The sequence below is a fragment of the Brachyistius frenatus genome, unplaced genomic scaffold, assembly GCF_029030835.1.
Source record: "Brachyistius frenatus isolate BFR_SWC_R1_liver_20210118 unplaced genomic scaffold, ASM2903083v1 Contig_14, whole genome shotgun sequence".
Classification (NCBI taxonomy): Eukaryota; Metazoa; Chordata; class Actinopteri; family Embiotocidae; genus Brachyistius; species Brachyistius frenatus.
The window spans coordinates 4,608,870-4,630,000 of record NW_027210613.1 but is presented as its reverse complement, the minus strand read 5'-3'; the positions used below and the strand labels follow the sequence as shown (position 1 = coordinate 4,630,000).

Here is a 21,131-nt window from a genome sequence, read left to right as displayed (position 1 = left end):
AGCAGATTAAACTAAATTGAGGGTTTGGGGCGGTGGTGGGGGAGGGGTGTAGAAGAACGATGGGAGTTGTGGTAAATGCGCTCAGTGATTGGAGCAGTGGGAATGATCCGTCTCCCAGCTTCTATTTTCACACCCTGGTGTCTCTGGTAAAATACTGTTATTTCAAACCTTGTTTGTCTCCGTTCTCTGTACATCTTTGGATTCTTTTAACAAAAATACCATTTCGTCCTTCGTTGATTTGGTGAATCCATCTGGCATCTCTAGGCCTTGATACGAGATAGTTGATCTGGCTTAGGTTTTTATTGGCATAAGTAGACACTAGTTTTTTGTATAGTCATTGATCAATGGGCTGTATCCTGCTACACTCAACAGAATGTAGTGTATATTATTTCAACAATGCTTCTGGCCATTGCTTGGATATTGACACCGCAATCTTTTAATTGCAATGGAGTAAATAGCAGTTTATGGTTGAAGCAATTTACTATTTCCAGTGCCCAGTTTTGCTTCTTATCTGTCGTTGTCCCAGTACGGAGAGATTAATAGGCAGTGTCTCACATTTACTCTTGAGAGTCTAGTTGATATCCAACTATGAAACGTAGGAGGTCAGATATAGATGTGACACCAGCAGTAAGATGATTTAAACTCATTCTTTCATTCATCTCTAATCACACCAGTCCTGTGTATCACACTCCAAGATCCATTAATCTGTCATCTATACGTGCTGGTCCTGTGCGGAGACAACATTTCTTGCCATTACTATACTGCACCTGCGAATGTTATATTCTGTGTGAACACAAGCCATTGGAGGAGAGACTGCAGGAACACCACAAAATGAAAATTTCAACATTAATGCTCTGTAAAGACGTCCATTTTCACTCTCTCGTGCACGGTGCATGCAAGCCACTGCTGCTTTATATCTTCTTGCTGCAATGAAAGCCCGTTTGGCTATTCATATTTGCAATTCTCAAAGGCAAAAATGCAATCTATAACATGACAACATGTTGTTTAGCCATAACTGGAGGACGAAGAAGTTCAGGGCCATCAAGTAAAATTATATACATAGTCTCCTTCATCCAAGGTCGCACTCAAGTTTCTCTTTATATGCTTTACATTATGGTTAGTACGCATGGAAACATTTTTTATTTGCAGTAGCAAAGTTAATCTTCTATACATTTTAATTGTGTTGTATCCTAATTGTGTGCTACAAAGCTGAGTTGCAGCTAATCGAAAAATATGACCAGCTCGCTTTAGGGAAGAAAAAAAAAAACAGGCAAATCCGCGAACTTTAACACTTCAGTCTAAAAAGCAGCCGTTTGTCTGTTTACAGTAAACAACTGAGTTGAATTAAAGGTTTCCAGCTTTCATTTCTGAATTGGCACATCTGCATACAATACATACATGGGAGTTTGGGGAAATTACTGTATTCCCATTCTGCCTGTTATTGTTTACGTGTTTCTCTGCTTTCTGACCCTGCAGCTGAGCCTCTGCTCTGCTTCTCTGTGGGGTGCTGCACACACCTGTGGGTAAATCGACAAGGCATACAGACATGTGCAAATATAGCCCAATACATCATTTTCATGTGTTGCCTGAACAAAGTATTTGTTTAATTGTATGTAAAGGTGAACACAGACACATGGAATGAATTTCAATTAAAGTTGTGTTTTGTTGTATTTTAGATCCCAGTGGGGTACTCAGTCGCTCACGCTGTGTTTCTACTCATTTCTGCTCCTGTTGTTGGTCATGTTTAAATCACATTTATCTAGTCCTCTCTTGGATGAAGCTCTTCTATGTCTGTCTCTCCTACCTTCTTCAATCTGTTTTACTTTTTTTTTTCATTTTTTTTTCATGTACAGTGACGGCCATCTTTTGTCCATCGATTACATCCATAACTTTTCTTTTCCCCTTATCTCCATAGATAGTACTGTGGTGGAAATATCTTATGTACGACCCTGTCTATGTGTCCACACACACACACACACACACACACACACACACACACACACACACACACACACACACACACACACACACACACACACACACACACACACACACACACACACACGCACACACGCACACACGCACACACGCACACAGCCCAACCCCGACCACAGGTGCTGAATTTCCAATAACCCTGTCTCTGTTGTATGATTTGTTTGTGGGGTGAATTTTGGGTGAATATCACACACACACACACACACACACACACACACACACACACACACACACACACACACACACACACACACACACACACACACACACACACACACACACACACACACACACACACACACACACACACACAGAACCATGCACAGGAATAACCTCATGGATTAAATTTAGTGATTTGGGTCAGTCAGCGGGGGGAGGTTTTTAAAAGAATGAGCTGTGGTGCACCTCTAGAATACACACACACACACACACACACACACACACACACACACACACACACACACACACACACACACACACACACACACACACACACACACACACACACACGCACACAAATAAATTGAGGAATAGCTGCATACATACAATACATGCACACACAGGCTGAGGCCAATTTCTTTTTGTCAATAGTGTGGTCAACAGTTTGATATTGGTGGTTTATTTCAAAAACTCATGGACGCACACACAAAAACCCAAAAATACAAACCTGGTTTGGTCAAATCGAATATATTTTTCATATTGTATAAAACATAAAGCACAATTTTCATCTTTGGGCTGCAGACTGAGTGAAATAATGTCATTATTATACTGTATGTGTGCGTGTAATGGAGAGAAAGAGATAAAACATCAAATTAACTCAAACTTATCCTTTTTAATTTTTTGTAATTTAAATTAAAATTTTTTTTTTTAAAATTTAGCCGGATAAAGGTGTCAATTAAAGGTTTTTGTTTGCTGTTGCTGTGTCAAAAATCATGTATCAGTGATCATTATCTATAGTTTTTCCAACTGATCCAAACAAAGCAAATTAAAGGTAGGTAACTGCATATGACTTTGTTTCATTCCTAATTTTTTCTTTTGGTTAATTCATATATTTCTTTTACTGTGGATATTGTTACGTCTGTACATATTGCATTGCGGAGTTTAATCATATATATAGTTACCTCTTCGTACACCCTTCATACCTATGAGCTCCAAACGGTTATCAGGTTTAACACAGAGCGAGTAAACACTCATTTTACAGCACATGCACACACCAGGATACACGTCTTAACCCTCTGGGCCTTTCCCTCATCAGATAATAGACAAGTCAACAGTTTTTGTGCACATTCTGTTTAAATAAACTCTCACCCAATCGCCTGATGGCCTTCACAGTAAAAAAAAAGAAAAAAGAAAAAAAGAAGCAAATTACTCCCCCGCTCTACGCTGCGCCTCCATGCATATGCAAATCATGTGCAAATAAGAGATTTCAGAGATTTTCCAATAGCAGCAACGCACACCGAAATGCTGACTGATTGATAGGTTCTCAGGCTGCTTTCTCACTGATATAAACGGGAAAAAAAAAATACTTTGTAGACTGCTAAATTTATAATGTAACATGTTCATTAAAAAGTCTAATCCAAACTACCAACATACAGTGTCCGTGACCTAATGTGCAGTGTGACTGGAGAATGTTTAATGTCATCGTGAATTATCAGCGAAAAGAGACAAGTCATCTGACTTTATACTGTTTGTACATAGTGTGTTAAGTTCTCAGTAAACAGAAGAATGTGTACTTCCCCCTCTTATCAACATAACGATCGTAATAACCGCTGCAGACCTCACTTGGATTTGATGTGACAGCCAGAAAGAGTGTGTTTTTGTGACATGGATGATAGCGGTTATGTCTCGATAACTTTCCAATTAGCTGAACATTTGAAAGAAGAGGAAGCAGAGGGAACTGCCACTGTGAATGTGACAGCGATTGTCAGCGCCCCCCTCTGTAGACACCGTTAGATATTGCTTGCGTTTTCCAAAAATATAGCACAACAAAGTGGCATTTGACCTGATTGAATGTCTCGAATATCTAGTGCTGACAGAGACGAGTCTGCATTGCATTAATACATGTGACTTTATAGGTTTTCTTTGAGCTACCAGGTGCTGCTTCGAAGATCAGAACCATATCGAGTTTGCAGCAATTTTCCACATTGTTCAAAACCGACCATTTCATTTTACGAATCAATCAAATGAGAGTAAGTTTATTTCTTTGTTAATCAGTGGATGCATATATAAGTAATCGTCACTTGCTAAATTAATGGATATATAGTGCAAAATTGTTCTTTAAAATATCCAAACAGTGCAACTCCAGCACATTTGTTCCCCAGCACACTGTAGTTACTTCTTCTGTGCAGTTTTTTATCTGTGCTGGCAAGTTGTGCTGACTCTGTAGATCGGCTTGTTTTGCAGATGTTTGTGTCTGTCTCTTGTGTGTGTGTGTGTGTGTGTGTGTGTGTGTGTGTGTGTGTGTGTGTGTGTGTGTGTGTGTGTGTGTGTGTGTGTGTGCGCGCGCGCGTGTTAAATTGATGGAGAGCTTGTTATTGTTGGTCTGGAAAGCGTCCCTCGAGACAGAGGAGACATCAACCACACAGCTGAGACCACTCCCACTGTAGTCCGCTGTGTGTCTGCGTATCTGTGTGTGTGTGTGTGTGTGTGTGTGTGTGTGTGTGTGTGTGTGTGTGTGTGTGTGTGTGTGTGTGTGTGTGTGTGTGTGTGTGTGTGTGTGTGCTGCCAGACACATAAAGGTAGGCATAATGAGCACCTTTTGCCAGCTGAACTTGTTCTAGCTTTCGCTCTCTGTTTTTGTTTCTCGTTCATTTTCTCATCACACAAACATACACACGTTTTTGTAGCTTTAGGATTACTCATTAGTTTTTGTTCTTTATATTTATAGCTTTGCCTCCAAAGAAATGTTCGCAACAAACAAACCCAAAGCCTACACGTCATTCATGTCCTACCAGTGTGACTCGTATTGTTTAAGGGCTTTTACGTGACATGCAGCTGTACCTCTGCTTTTCAGACATCATTAAGTCTTGCTTACTGTCTGATACAATCAGCAAACACACCTCAAGCTCCAAACTGCTGTATTTTCCTATTTTAAAGACACGTCAAGTCGGTTCACAGATAAGATGGTTCCCATGCTCACGCTATCTGAATTTAAAGTGGTTCAGGTGGATTACAAACTGTCTGCGCAATGACATATCAAAGGTTTTAAATTTAACTTGGTGAAACTTGAAAACCTGAGCTCTGTCCAGAAACACCGAGTATGTTTTTTTTGTTGACAGTGAGGGATTGGGAAAACAGTTTACCTTCAGGCAAAGTGTGGTGTGGTTGGTGATCTCTTTCTTCACATTCTGGGACCTGGTGTGTTTTTCTTACAAAAAAGTACTGTGCAGGAAATCTCTCTCTGTGTGTGTGTGTGTGTGTGTGTGTGTGTGTGTGTGTGTCTGCAGGCAATCTCTCTCTCTCTCTCTCTATCGTTTTGTGGACCAATTTTGGTTAAAATACACATTTATGAGGACAAACACTTCGTGAGGACATTCAGGCTGGTCCTCACAACCAACTTTGAAGTGCAATTTGAGGGTTAAAACTTAGTTTTAGGGTGCAGGTTACAATTAGGTGAAGGTAAGGGTTGAGGTTGGGCACTTTGTTGTGATGGTTAAGGTTAGGGTAAGGGGCTAGGGAATGCATTATGTCAATGAGTGCGCACAAGTATAGAGATACAAGTGTGTGTGTGTGTGTGTGTGTGTGTGTGTGTGTGTGTGTGTGTGTGTGTGTGTGTGTGTGTGTGTGTGTGTGTGTGTGTGTATATGCTTGACTGCAGCAGGGAAGTGGATTCTAAGTGAAATATCTGGTTCAATGTGCCGTAAAGGAGCAGGCTTCTCGCTCCCCAGCACCACCGTGCCAGAACTCCCCGAGTATGTGCGTCTTTGTGTGACAGCTCTCCTGGCAGTGCCATGCTATGCCTGCCACCATCGTCTTGAGGAGCAACCAGGCTTAACATCACAAAGTGCAGCACAATGCTGTGTGTGTGTGTGTGTGTGTGTGTGTGTGTGTGTGTGTGTGTGTGTGTGTGTGCGTGCGTGCGTGCGTGCGTGCGTGCGTGCGTGCGTGTGTGTGTGTGTGTGTCCATGCTGATTGAACATGTTTAAATCATCTTCTAAGTTTGAATAACTCACCACGTCCATAGGTCCACTTTGATTATAGACAACTTATGTGTTTGTTTTACGTATTCATTTTTACATTTAGTTTCTACCCAAATCTGATAAGTTCGGGCCAAACGCTTGTGTGGCAAGGGACAATGAATTTGGCAGTTTTCAGTATTCGTAATGTAGTCTCAAGGTCTTTATTTAAACGTCTTTATTTAGAAAGCACATTAAACACTGCTGACATTTTAATGTTCGCTCCTTAGTCAAGAAAAGAAGCCAAACGATTACAACCTTTGGTTAATTTGAGTCGAGGCAGAAGAAATCTGAAGCACAGGGAAGTGTGAAACCATCCAAAGCAAACCGACGTGAACCACTTAAACTCTGCTTAATGTAACCCAATAAAATGAGGTCCGTACTGAAAACATCTGGTAGCCCGTTCTGTTTGCACCCAGAAACCTTGCTTGCTTCAGCATTCTTGATTAACTGGCGGCAAGCCAGAACGAAAGGAGCCACATATGCACGTGGAATTAAACAAATTTAATGTGACGAGGGCATGCATTTTTTGTAATACCTGTGTTAATAAAGCTTAATATAATTAGACACCTCATGAAGGTGTCAAGATAGAATACAGATTAGCACGACTCTGGTTATGAAAGAAAAGTGTTTTTTTTTTTCACAACTTGCAATAGAAGTGAGGTTTTAGAGGCTGGCTGAGAACTACTGAAGCTCTTGGGATCATTTGGCGGTGACTTGTTGAGGACATGCTGACCCAGTGTGCCTCCGACTCAAAGAAACTGCGCCAGAGACCAATTAAGTAGTTCTGTTTTTAGAATGCTTTGTGCTTTGCTGAATCTTGTATTGTACAATTTGTTTTGTGATGATGTGAAGGTTAGATCTCGGTTTTCTCAACTTCATAAAGTAATACTTTCTCTCTTTCTACAGACGACCCAACAGAAGCAGACCTGTGGTTGCTCAACAGCTGCACCGTGAAAAACCCTGCAGAGGACCACTTCAGAAACTCAATCAAGTACGAACCTCCCCCCCTCTCCCACACACACACACACACACCTGCTGCTCCACCCCTCTCTCACTGTCTTAATACATTATGTGACTAGTCAAACTGCGGAAATGAAACTAAAACAAATTCAGCAAGGTTTAAAAAGAAAATAGGTCCTTATTTCTGGAGCGGCCAGCGAAGGACTGGACCGTGTGTATAACCCAGTTTACGAATAGGCTCCGTGTCATATTTTAAAATGACGTGTCTTGAAACATTAAGACAACGCAATTGCGTACCAGAATAATACACCTTTTTAAACCCATTTATACATAAAGATTCAAAATATGAGACAAACAGAACAATGTGACTTTGAACCTGGAATATATTTGGTTATTTCAAAGTAAAAATATTCTCCAGCATGGCCAAAAAAAAGGATTTATGGTGCCTTTTTAAAAAAAAACAATTTTCTCATGCATAAATGTGTGTGTGTGTGTGTGTGTGTGTGTGTGTGTGTGTGTGTGTGTGTGTGTGTGTGTGTGTGTGTGTGTGTGTGCGTGCATGTGGTACATCTTTTCAGCTTGTTGCCCTGTGTCAGTTTCCACCTACTCACTGTTTCCCTGGTCTCTCACAGCGATCGCACACACATCGAGAGGGGGAGCAACACCACACATATTTGCATAAACACAGAGAAATTAAGCTCAAAACTGTTTTGCATTTTGATTAATTTCCCTCCACCAGGGGCACACACACACCTGGCGGGTGTGTGTGTGCCTTTGTTTGATGCTGAGCCACTTGGAGATTTTGCGTGCAAAATCAGGATTTTGCTACTATAAACAGTTTTAAGGTTCAGTTGAGCCGTGAACGCCAATTTTTTTTCCTAGACTTTGCGTAGAATCAGATGCCATCAATAAAGAGTCCGAATTTAAAGCAGGGGTTTCCAATCCGTCGCTCCAGAGCTACTGGTAGCTTTTTGCCCGTTTCCCATTTGTTGCCCGGCTCATCGTGACTTTTCAAATTAAAAGCATAGAGAAAAATGGATTTAAGCTGTGTGTGTTACTTACCAATTTGGTGTTCTCTCTCCCAAATAATCCTGCCACATAACTATTCATTCATGAAATGAGATCACACACTGAGGATCCTCCTGACTCCGGGAATATGCACGAACACCAACGCTTTGCAAGACTGTCATTTAACAAAGTAATGTGACGCGCAATAGAACGAACCCTGTAATAAACCATAGAATAACGTATTGTCACTTGTAAATACAACACATTCCAACAACATAAATTGCACCTCACATCTGACTAATATTGTCTGACCATATCGGCCTTTTCCCGCTCCAGACTATTGTTATTATATTAGCCATTGAATAATCCACTATCAGTCAACCTCTAGTGACAATTTTTGTGTTCATTGGGCTTCTAAAAAAAGCCTCCTAGTTCAGTGCTCTGTTTGCTGCAACAGTTGTCTCATGTTTAAAAGGACAAAATCTATCGTTTCAGTCTTTTAGATGATTTGCATTTCAGGCTAAAGGAAAAAGCTGCCATTTATCACCCGTCACATTTCAGATGTCTGAATCCTCAGAATGGAGCAACTTGTGATAAGGCAATATTATAGTTTCAAGGGTGAACAGTTTCACTTGGCGAACGTGATCAGTGCAATCTTCCTGTCTTTCTCCTTCAGCCGTCTTCTGAGGCCGTGTCTGTCTTTCACTCTCTCTGGCATGCAATTTTGTGAGGCAAAGAATTTTGTCAATTGAAATGCACCAAATAATAACACACTTCAAGACTTTAAAAACGTCTTCCTTGTTGACGCCAGACTTTTCTTTGACTTGAAATCACCCAGCTGTAATGCTAATGCAATTAATGCTCTATTCACTGGGAAGGACACACACACACACACACACATGCTTACACACACACACACGCACACGTACACACGTAGGAGGAATAATTTTTATTTTCCTGCCTTTCATCACTTGCTGCTTGTATGGTGGAGACACAAAATGAGGGGGTCCGGGATCAGAGAGAATCCAAATGCCCACTTATCATTCCTTTTTCTTTTTTCTTTTTTTTTTCATGCTTTCATTTTTCTTTGGCTTCACTTCATATGATCGACAAAGAGGAAAAGAAAAAAATGAGGGGAGGTGGCAGGCACACGGGCTGCCTCGCGCTCAGTCACACGCTGGCCGTTATGCCTGCACCTCCTGGTACCACAGTGTACACTTAGAGGATAATTCCCACACACTTTTGTACAAGCTGGGGCATCATGTCTGGAGATATTCAAAACGTCTGGATTTAGTCCATTATTCTAAATCCTTAATCTAAAGCTTGAATTTAGGTTTTTTTAAAAAAAATTTTTTAAATAGGGTGCCTTTTAGCCTTGGGTGCTATTTGGGGGCATTCTCACCTCTCTGACTCTATTTGGAGAGGAAGGAGGCCATTGTACTGCATGTTAACAGACATGTTTGCTGTTGTAAATGTACTCTTGAGAAAAAAGATTGCTATTCACCATGCTGTTATGCTTTGCCACGTAATAAAGCTAATGTCAAAGGAGACTAACTGGAACCGCTCTCTCAAGTGCGAGGCAGCTAGTATTTTTAACCAATGAAACTGAACGGCAGAAACCTGAGGACTTTTCAGACACTAGTCCATTCAACAGGTGTTTGCTAATATTAATTAGTATGCTGAAACTATTAAATTTGGTAAGCAGCTTTGCTCGGAAATGCAAAGGCCTTCAATATTTAAGCTACTTAATCCTTTTTTTTAACAATATTTTAATACAAGACAGCACAAATGACAGCAGAGAAAAAATTACAACAAATCACAAAACTGAAGCCATGAAAAATAAGGCATGCGGACACGAAGTTTGCACAATATGCAAAAATCTAGCAGCTTGGATACATTGCAAGAATTTGGAGGTGTCCAATATTCACCAATGAGATGGCCAGGAGACGGCACATTAGGGGGACAGTAGAAAGCAGCCAGGTTATCATGCAATGTCCTCTACGTACTTGGTCTCCTACACAACTTGGTAGGTAGTTGACAACAACTAGGCTCTCCTTGCCCTTCAAAAATGAGCGCCATGGAGCTTTTTAATAGCAGGAAGAGATGTGAAACAATCCTGTAGTTTTACTTTCTTCACCAAATGCTTCACATCTGTCTGAATCAGTTATTGACAGTTTGACTCATTTAAGACAAATGAGCTTTTTGCTGTAAAAAGAACAAAACAAAAAAATACCCCTTTTTTTAATGTAATATGCCCCTACTTCTTAAATAAATGTTACTCGCTGTCCAATCTTATAGAAGACGATCAACCCTATTAACAAGGTTATTAAACTTTGTTAATAGGGTTATTGAATGAATTGTTACAAAGGTAAATGACTCATGATAGTGTTTTTAGTTGATCCATGACTTTTGCATTTGGGATGCTCTATAGAACCAAGACACACACAAACACACACACACACACACATGCTCGATCACTGAAGTAACAATTAGTGTGATAGTAAATGAGTTGGGTTTAAAGTAGAAGCACGGGGGCTTTCAGCAGTTTTCTGTCACGGTTTGGAGAGACAGTGGAAAAAACTGCTTTATTACTGCTGGAGAACTGGGGCTTAGTTGGCATCTATGCCAAGTGTGTGGGATAAGGAGTTGGATTTGTTCATATGTGTAAGAGGGTTGTCAGGTGGATGGAAGCCTGGGCAGCTTGTGTAAGAGTGGTGTGTGTGTGTGTGTGTGTGTGTGTGTGTGTGTGTGTGTGTGTGTGTGTGTGTGTGTGTGTGTGTGTGTGTGTGTGTGTGTGTGTGAGGTTTCTTTTAAGTCTACACTGTGGGTGTGTTTGTGTCTCTGCATATATGAATTCAGGTTTTTTGGTTATATGAACACCGAGCACTCGGCACGTACAAATCCATTTAGATTAACTCCATTCTGAGCCAAGACATTTCTGTGTCGCACAAGGATGCTCAGAAGAAGTTGAGGGCTGGGTACCGAACGTTGATACTTTTATGGCACAGACCCGAATTGCTTTGACACTATCGAGTGTCAAAAAATGCCCTGGCATGCCCAAATTTCAATAGATTGGCCACATTCACACTGACACTATTTAGTTTTAAAACGCATCATTTTTGCTGCGGTTATTCAGGAGTAAACTAACACCGACGAGTAGATCTAATCGGTGTCAGTGAGCCAATACAGCGTTACCTATATGGTCGAAGTCACTCGGTTTCTTATTAGGTAAATCATACATTATGACAACTTATTTCACTATTTCTTGCGATCGCAATAATTAACACAAATCCAAACCAAGTCAGCAATATTTGCCGGAGCTTGCAATTTTTTTGTATTTCTGCTATTTTTCTGCAAAAAATGCGGAAAAAAAAAAATCTCACTTAAAACTCTGCAAATTACATTGTAATTTGTGAGAAAATCCCCTGAAAAAAAAATCAAGCGTTTTTGATCGCAACAATCCCCAAAAACAGTGAAATCGTGGAGGGACCGACTTATTTCAAACAAATTTTGGGCTGTCCGAGTTGTGTGTGCCACAGTGCCTGAGGGCTTTTCTGTGTGCACCAGGCTAACTAGCATCTATGGCACATTTGTAAATCGTAGCGTCTACGGATAGCCTGCATGTGTGGCCTTCAGGAGACATCTGTTTTTAGTAGCTACGGAAAATAACCTGGGTTCCACTCTCCCCCTCTAAAGTGCATGAAAACCACATATTTGTACCGTAATGTGTAATGTCACTTTCTTTTTGTTAAAATGGAAATGATAAAAACAGTAGTAAAACAAGTATTCAGGAGTGTTCAGGAACTGGTATCAAAGTCAGGGTAAGTGTAAGGTATTGAAAGTCTTGGAACGATACTCGGACCTAGCGAGTTTCAAGATTTGTTTTGTGTTGATGTAATCAGGGATTATCGAGATGATATCATTCATTTGTTTACTGAATATATACTTTCTGCAGTGTTGTACCACTTGTCAAAACTGTTGCCGTCAGCATTTTTAATTAAAGCTTGCCCGTATCACTCTGGTCAGCATGCGGCGGTGGAGATGTGGGGGAGATGGGATTCCTTCCAGTTACTTTTAAAACGGTGAAGGTGAACTCCCCTCTGATGTCTGCTGCTCCAACAGGACTTCTACACCAGAAACTCACTCGGTAGCATAAACTTATGATGGAGCAGCTTCTGAATGCTAAAAATTCCATTAGTATGGCTATTTGTGTATGCATGTGTGAGCGCTCGAAATGCCAAAATCTATAGTGTATAGTGTAATTCAATGTCAGAGACCTCTCAAATCAATGAACGAGGAATGCATTAAAGAAACAGTTGCTCAACAGCATGTAATTAAACGTGTGCGTGTGTGTGTGTGTGTGCGTGCGTGCTTGCGTGCGTGTGTGTGTGTGTGTGTGTGTGTGTGTGTGTGTGTGTGTGTGTGTGTGTGTGTGTGTGTGTGTGTGTGTGTGTGTGTGTGTGTGTGTGTGTGTGTTGGATTTCTCCACTTGGCTGTTTCTACTAATTTGTATGGTCAAGGGAATGTGTGCTTAACGAATTAGAACCCAACTCGGGAGTTCTCTACCCCCGTTTTCAAAATACCCCAATTCCCACATTGTATTTACATTCATTTTAATATTCATGAACCAACCATTTGAAAGAAAAAAAATCATTTAAGTTAATTGAAAAGGGACACACAACACACAGAATGAACCCTTGGAGGAAGTCCAAAGTGTATATGAATTGTGTATACTGTGTATTTCTAACATGTGTAGTCTGGGCGGTGAATATGTATCATAGCCACTTGCAACTATAGTCTACTTCACTGTTGTCTTGACAGAAGTTTCTTTACGAATTTCAGGTCATCGGTTGTGGACCATGAGCTGAAAACCTTGAATACATTTGAATTGAAAATACTTCTAATTTATTTGATATGTTAAAATGTGGTTCTTTAATGGGCTGAAAAATCATTGGGTAGGTGATTCAACTTTTACATTTTCTTATGGCATTTGAAGTACTTAAGCTCTGAAATACAACTTTTAAATATAGGTTTACCGCACAGATCCAGCTGTATGCTCTAATTTAACACTTTATATTTCCAGGTGGTGAATATGCATTTCAGCCTATGGCTGCATCTGTTGATTGGTAAGATATCCACTGATGTTGGCCAAGCGCTTTAATGTCATTGATTTCTGACCACATAGCTTGATGGAGGGAAAAGGTCATGTTTGGCAAAGATAATCATTAAGGTGAAAATCCGCCCAGAATTTACACGTTATTCCACAGCCAGATTTTTTTTTCACCTTTAGCATTAACAACTCTTTTCATAAGCTTGAATTCTGAGAGCTGAGGCTGCAGTCCGTCAGATGACAAATCTTTGAAACGACAAAACCTGCCCTCGCTGCATTAACAACGGATTGCAGAGTGACCCCAGAAAACCACAAACGCCCCACGTAAATATGTATTCACAAACATCTGTCACAATTCTGACATACTGACGGTTTTCTTTCCGCAGTCTTTGTAATGCATAAAGCTGCCTTACAGGCCTCACAGCATGTTGTTTTAAATGAACTGATACGCAGAAGTGACTGACATTAAGGCCAGAAATGTTTCCTTTTCATCAGGACATGACAACAAGATATAAACAATGTGAAATCTGCAGTGACCTTTTAGAGTTGTTTACTGAGGGCAGTTGTTTTATGTCTGTGCTCAGCCAGTGCAGCAGACACACGGGCATGGATTTGTATCTGGCTGGACGCACACGCACACGCACGCACACACACGCACGCACGCACACACAGCTTGATGCCTGGGGCAGGTTTTGGTACAACCCAGGGATTGGCATTTAATCTGTCAGTTCTACAGGGCATTAGCCTACATTTTCAGATACACACAACACAAAAATAGAGACAGACTGACAGACGCGGAGGAGAAAAATCACGGGCAGAGAGGGGAGTTATGGAGGGTGTTGCTGAGTTTAGGCGCCCTGTGTTGGTTTCACTGAGCCCCGGGCTGTATGACCACACCGAGGCCGTGGCTTCCCCACACGTGACCTTGTTTTAACATTTCTTCATCTGCATAGTTTGAGTGAACTCTTCTTTTCTGCACTCCTCTGTTTTAAAGATGGGGTTTTGTCTCGAGTAAGGCGATAATCTGCTGTTTTATATTTAAATGAGTCTTTGAAGTTTGTCTGGTTTCTTTACTGCTTTTGGATCAATTTGATTTGACGTGTTGTTTTTTAATTTTTTTTAATTTCAGACAACATACCATCACCTTGATAATATAACGGTATTCACAATGACACAAACTTTAGTCTTTTCAGTTGAGTAGTCGAAGGGATTCTGCGTAGGTAAAAACATATTTTGACTTATATTTAAAATGTTTTTCAGTACAGTTGTCATTAGCGGCACTAAATATTTGTTTTGAGCTGTCCAGTATGCCTCGTTGGCTTGCGCCATAAAGTTGCCCCAGTACAGCAGATAGCTGGATGAGAAGCTAATAGATCTAGTCACATACAGCTATTCGAACTGGTCTGAACTGAGGAGCAACAAACAGGAAACTTAACATATTAAGTCTGTCAGTGACGTTAAACGGAGGTGGACTGCGAAATAAATGAATTCCTCGCCTGCAGCATGCTCTCCAACACACCCTGAATGACCGGCACACACAGAGATCGGCCTAATGATGCAGCGGTCCACTGGGATTAATCCTGGTATTACCGATGGCCAGTACACTGCTGATGCTATACAATTAGCTGCCTGTAGAAGCGTTCACTGCATCGTCAAAGTTAGCAGTAATATCTGTTTACCCACCAGAAGATATGTTCAGCGTCAAACTTAATTCCTTTACTCATCAAGAGCGGTCTCTAGGAGTGGGAAGCAACGTGTTAACTATTGTTCTGCTTCTGTTTTGCCAAGAGATTCAGATATCGACGTTTTTAGTGGTCCATTCCTGCCAAGAAGCGGTTGAAATACCCAACTGCGTATTCATCTCATGTTGAACCGAGGGCCAACTGGACGCTACATTCTGTCACGATCACCTCTCGAGGTGCAGAGTTATCAGGCGAGACGGGGTGGTGCTAGCTGGTTAGCAAGCTAACTTCCATCGATATCTAAATGAATGCACCGCCGTCGTTCGTCTCAATATTAGTTCATTTTTGAATGTGTAAAACTAAAATATTTTTTGCGACGCACCTTTAAGGTCATGCTTGATTCCGTATAAAGTGAGTGTTTAAAACAGGCACTGTTTTCAATTTCTGTGCACCAAATACCAAAGTACGTAAAGTCTTCTGTGTATAAATCACGTCCTTTTTTAATACTACATTTGTCTATCTAATAATTCACAGGTTGCTGCCAACGTTGTAACGAACAATAATTGCGTCTCGTCATTTTTATTTAAATAACATTGACCAGCATTTAAAGGTGTTGGCTTCATTAGTTGCTTGAGATGCAGATAGACGCCTGACTCAAAGCTTTACCTTGATAATTGACCTTGAAGTTCTCCAACTCCGTGCTCGATCCCTCCTCTCCAGAGTAGCTGCAGCTTTGATCTAACTCACAGGAACGTGAAGCTGTTAACTGGACTTTAAGCAATAATCAGATCTATCATTCCTGCCCCAATAGACTTATCCTTTTAGAATACTTAACCTGCTATCAGGTTAGATTTCCCTACTTTTGTCTCAGCTTAACCTAAGACACTCAACCCCACAACACGCAGTCAGACCCGATTTTGCACAAGGAATGCTCAAAGTGCAGTAACAGCCTTCCTATTTTTAAGCTTGTTTATCAGAAAAGGCGATTGACAACAGACATCAGAAGAGACGACTAATGTGATGGACGGCTAATAATATTAAATGTCTATTCCTAACAGACTTGACTTTTATCAGTTTCTATCGGTTTTAAAAGACCAGGTATTATGTCCTCACATTTCCACAGGTAGTCAAAAGTCCATACGGCTTTGGTATTAAAATATCCAGTGAAAGGGTGTTCAGCTATTATCTGGTCACCTTTAGAAGACAACGTTAACATTGGTATTGCATATATCAGCAGCAAAGGGAATCTTTGTTCTGTAGGAAGGCAACTCCAATTTCATTCACTTGTAAAATGTTCATCTGAATGATTTAAAGTAGGTAAGAAACAACTAATATATGCATAAGATGAACATGTACAATATTTAAGTAAAATGTTCTGTTTTTGTTTGAAGAATTCAAACAAAAACAAAAAAGTTAACTCCAGTCTGTTTAGTGTTTCTGGTTGTGACTGACTTCAGTGCCAAAACAAGAAATACCCCAAAGATATTGCAAATGTGCTTTTGTGTGACTGTCAACTGGAAATTACATATTTACAAAAAAGTTGAAAATCAGATTGGCTATCGTTAGGCCTTACTGCCCGATCCCAAAACATTTAAAAAAAAAAAAACGCTTTGAAGAATTGTACACATGTGCAAACTGGACATTGTTGCCTTTGGATGCGGGCCGAGGGTGAACGTGACGCTCATTATTTAAAGACCAGCCGACCTCTGGACCAATACAGAACCTGTGGTGATGATTTGAGACAGTTTCTGCATTCGAGACAATCTGTGAGCATCTGATGGCTTCCTCCCTTGATAATTCACTTTTCATTTTCATATACTTGCTATGTTGCTGAATTTCACTGGTCAACAACCTGTCACATCTGGTCTACAAAGTGGTTTTGAATGCCGGGCTCAGCTCAGCGTGGGGCTCTGCTATTCCGGCCTTCGTGAGTGTGGTGTATGTGGCTACAATGCAGCGGGGCTCACAGTGTGGTACTAAAGGCCCGAGCCATCAACCTCTCTCATCATCCAGCCGCATCTTGTTAAACATGACTTTACTCTGGTTTCTACCTTGATTCTGTTTGTGTTGTCTGTGCATGTGTATGAAAAAAAAAAAGGGTTCTTCAATCTTTCTGGCTTTTTGGTACGAATGTATTTTAACTGATTTCAGTATTTATTAATGACTAATACATATTCTGGAATCTGTATAGTAGACATTTAGAAGTTTGATAAAATGACAAACACATTTAAAAATGTATAATATACCACAAAGCATCTAAAGCTTTCCTCCAAAATTGAGCAAAAGCTGAAGTCTGCTGGAAAACAAACTGAAATTCTTCAGTGTATTTTGCTGTGCAGCTCCAGGGATGTGTGTGCATGACTGACCCCTTAAATAAATAGCTGCATAATCACAGCCTGTCACATTGTCGCTTTCCTCATAAGGTCTTCCTGAACAGCAATCACAAACAACTCCTGCCTTTCATCTGTTCAGACGGCTGAGCTCTTAAGGCACCCTACTGGGCTCCTGCCTTTTCGCTGATCCCCGATTGCGGATTTAAGCCATAAGAGGCCAAGTTAATATAGGATTGAAGATAAAGGGGGACCCTTCATCCTAGTTTGTTGCAAGTAACTGGGTTTCCTCAGTTGAATCCTAAGTTAAATTCTGCATTTTGTAAAGGGATTGAGTTAGTTTGGTTGAGAGGCTTTAAAGAATCTCTTTTGAGGGACTCTGCGATCATGTTGGCCATTTGAGCTTCTATAGGAATGTGACTAAGATAAGACTGAAAAGTAGGAAATAATATATGGATAGGAAAGTTGGGTCATCGCCTTTAGAAGCGTACTGAAGTGGTGTCTGCTGTAGTCATTTACGAGTGGGTAAAATCTCATGCGACGATCTAGTCAATCAGATTAAAATGAAAGCCAAATTGTAGGCCCATATGTTTTCCACTATGGTGTCTCATGCTGCAGTTTTAGATTAGGGCTTTAAATATTTGTGAGAGGATGAGTCTGGAAATGGGACGAGCCGGATATAATTGACTTGGAGGGAGAATCAGTGAAAGGGTGTGTGGGCAAAAATATAGAGGGGGGGGGGACATAAAACGGATTTTATGTTCAGAAAGAGGTTGTTCAATGACAAAAAACAAACTGGTTATTAGGGGGGTGCACCTCAAAAGGTTAATTTAGCTGTTATTGATTATGGGCTGTATATTGGAATTTGTTGTTTTAATAGGCAAACCTTAATGGTGCTGATTAAAGAACAGCTCACCACTTTGCAAAAATACAAATGCAATGTGTTGAATGAATTTTTGTGATTGGTGTTTTTTGTTGTTGTTATATTATGTGTATTTTGTTGTTATATATATATATATATATATATATATATATATATATATATATATATATATATATTTTACTATTGCTTGCTGCTTTGGTACTACATTTAAAACAAGTTGGCTAAACAGTGGCACAATGCGTGAATAAATGCAATAAAATGTATATTATATTCATGAGCCGTATCAGTGTTAGAATACCACCTTCCTGACTTATACTGTATACAGAGACTGACAGGGAAAACAGAGAAAGACGATATCATGGCACGTTGTGTGCATCAGCCCACTGTGATATGACAGCATTACCAGTGTTTCATGTTAACTGTTTTCTCTTCTTGTGGCGAATCAGTCCCCATGTTGTGTGAGCTTTAACGGAATGAAGGGGTGCTAAATCCCTCTGTAGGGGGTATGATGGACTTGTCATGCGATTCTTACACGTTTCAGGAAACACTGATGTCTTATTAAGAGATGTGACACTCGACTTGCGCATGTGGTAAAGGCTGGTGGAGGCTTTACCTTTCAAATGACAGTAACTGTAGGATACTTGAATAAACATTTCAGATTTGTCATTTATGGATTACATCTTTTGCATAAAATACATATCTCATGAGTCTATATGTCTGTTAAAGTGGCATTATTCTCATCATGACAGTGAAAGTGCTAAGAATTGAGACCACCACCTCCACAGTCCTATAGTTTGGGTTTGGCGCTAGTTTGTTCTCATCGATCATGATTCCTATAGATTATAGAAAGGGAAGTATTATGCATATAGGCCTTTAATCGCCAAATCAACAAAACAGATAGGTCATTGATACAACGCTGTCATCAATTTGCCTTGCACAACATTCAGGCTTGTAATTACAACAGATATCAATAATACTGTCACAGTTTCAGTGCGGCTGAGTTGCAAAGATCTGTGTTTCACCAAGTCCGAGCGACGCAGTATACCCACGGGCTGCTATCACACTGTCAGTTTTCTATAAGCCACCACTGATGGGACTGCATGTGTAGTATGTGTGTGGTACAATATGTGACAAAGACAATGATTGGGGAATTGAAGACAAAGGTAAAAGGGAAAGACAGAGAGTGAAGCAGCAGGGCAGGAGTGCAAGATTGAGAGACAACGTCAGCTGTCAGCTTTAATAAGAAAATGGTGAAATATGTTGAGATGGGAGGTCTCAGCAGGAGGCTGACAGGGCGTTGTTATTTTTATTTGGCCTGTGTATTATGTTTTCCCTGTGAGGGAGCTAACATTAGTGAGTGATGGCGGTTGTAATGCTCATTATTGCTGTTTGATAAATCTGCAGTGACCCTTTGGAAAAGGTTATGTTGAAGAGGTCAGAGGTCACTGAGAAGGTTTTGGAGGTCATGCTCGCCGCAGCTGATGAATCACCTGGCTGTGTCTGCGGGTCTTAGCACATACTATATATATATACACATGGGTGTGTGTGTGTACTCCAGAGAACCATTGATCAGGGTGACTTAGTGCACAGTCTATGTCATCATTCGTGTTAGAAGTCATATTGGAGTGGGCTTTGTTCTTGTTTGGTTAGGTTGTGTATTTAAGAGTGATTTATTGCATTTACTACATTTGTTGTTCGTGGTTTTTTTTTCTCTGCTGGTAATGGTGATCATAATAAAGACACATTATTGCAATTTTACCATAATGTACTTTTTATAGAGCACTTTACAGGCCAGCAAGCATTCCCTCGTACAAAAATGTGTTTTGTTTTACTTGCGCGAATGATTCAAAAACGTATTTTAAGGTTTATAACAGTGAGTTTTAGTTTCACAATGTTGAGATAATATGAGCTGTAGTAAATTGGTGTTTGTGATCAATAACAGATCAAGCTTCTTTTGTTATGAAGTTATTTCCCATCATAACTCCCCACCTGTACGCTATTCATTTGTGTCACTGTGTTTTCCCCTTGAGAGGCGTGTGGTAGGCCTGATCTCAGCCTCCCAGGACACTTCTGTCCACTGTTGTGACAGGATGCACACGCACACACACACACACACACACACACACACACACACACACACACACACACACACACACACACACACACACACACACACACACACACACACACACACACACACACACACACACACACACACACAGGTAGTCTTGATCAAATTCAGAAATTCCAGCCTCGCTTACTCTTTTTTGTTGTTGTTGTTGTTGTTTTCCTTCAGTGTTCAGTCTGAACAGCTAACAATGATAAGTTGATCACATCACTTGAGTGTCAGCCAAAGGAAACACGGGTAAAGAAACGGCCGAGTTGTTTTGCTCCTTTGTTGGACTTGGGGCAATTAACAAGATAATCGTGAGTGGGCGATCCTGTCCTCACTGCCCAGTCGTTCCCTGTGTTCACTCAGTTGTACGTTTTATGCTCTTTTCTGTGAACATGTTTGTTTGTCCGGTCTTTGTAGGTCTCGGTCAGTATTCCCGGGTGTACCAAGCTCTGCTTTTTCAAGGATTTTTCAGGTAACCCGGCTCAGTTTTCAGTGTTGTGGAGGTTGAGAAGGGTTGGTGACAAGTAGATCTTCTGAAGATGTCCTCATAGAAATTGTGGCTGACAGGTCAGCTGGGAGGCTGTCAGCTGTGTTGTGTGCAAGACGAAGCAGATTTGATAATTAGCATAGTATGAATGATTATCGGAGATATTTATTCATGTTCATTAAATTGTTAAAATCTATTAAAAATCACAGGGCACCACCCTGGTAAAGGACCAATAACCAAACGTTAAAGTCAGTGTCAAAAATGGGGGTGCTTGTATAAATGGCAATATGGTGATGAGTTAAAATCTTGCATTTCAGATGTATTTTTTGTTTTTTGTTCGTACCTTAGGCGTTTTGCAGAAATGGCCGTGAGTGGACAGCTT

At 40.5% G+C, this 21,131-nt stretch overlaps 1 protein-coding gene across 2 annotated transcripts in view; it reads left to right on the top strand.

The window, feature by feature from the left end:
* The window catches only part of cdkal1 (CDK5 regulatory subunit associated protein 1-like 1), a 227,498-nt gene that overhangs the window by 30,601 nt on the left and 175,766 nt on the right, over nt 1-21,131 (top strand). For both annotated transcript variants that reach the window (XM_069693222.1, XM_069693221.1), the window contains exon 4: nt 7,080-7,164. In XM_069693222.1, the coding sequence (XP_069549323.1) occupies nt 7,080-7,164 (85 nt within the window). The remainder of the gene's footprint in view (nt 1-7,079; nt 7,165-21,131) is intronic.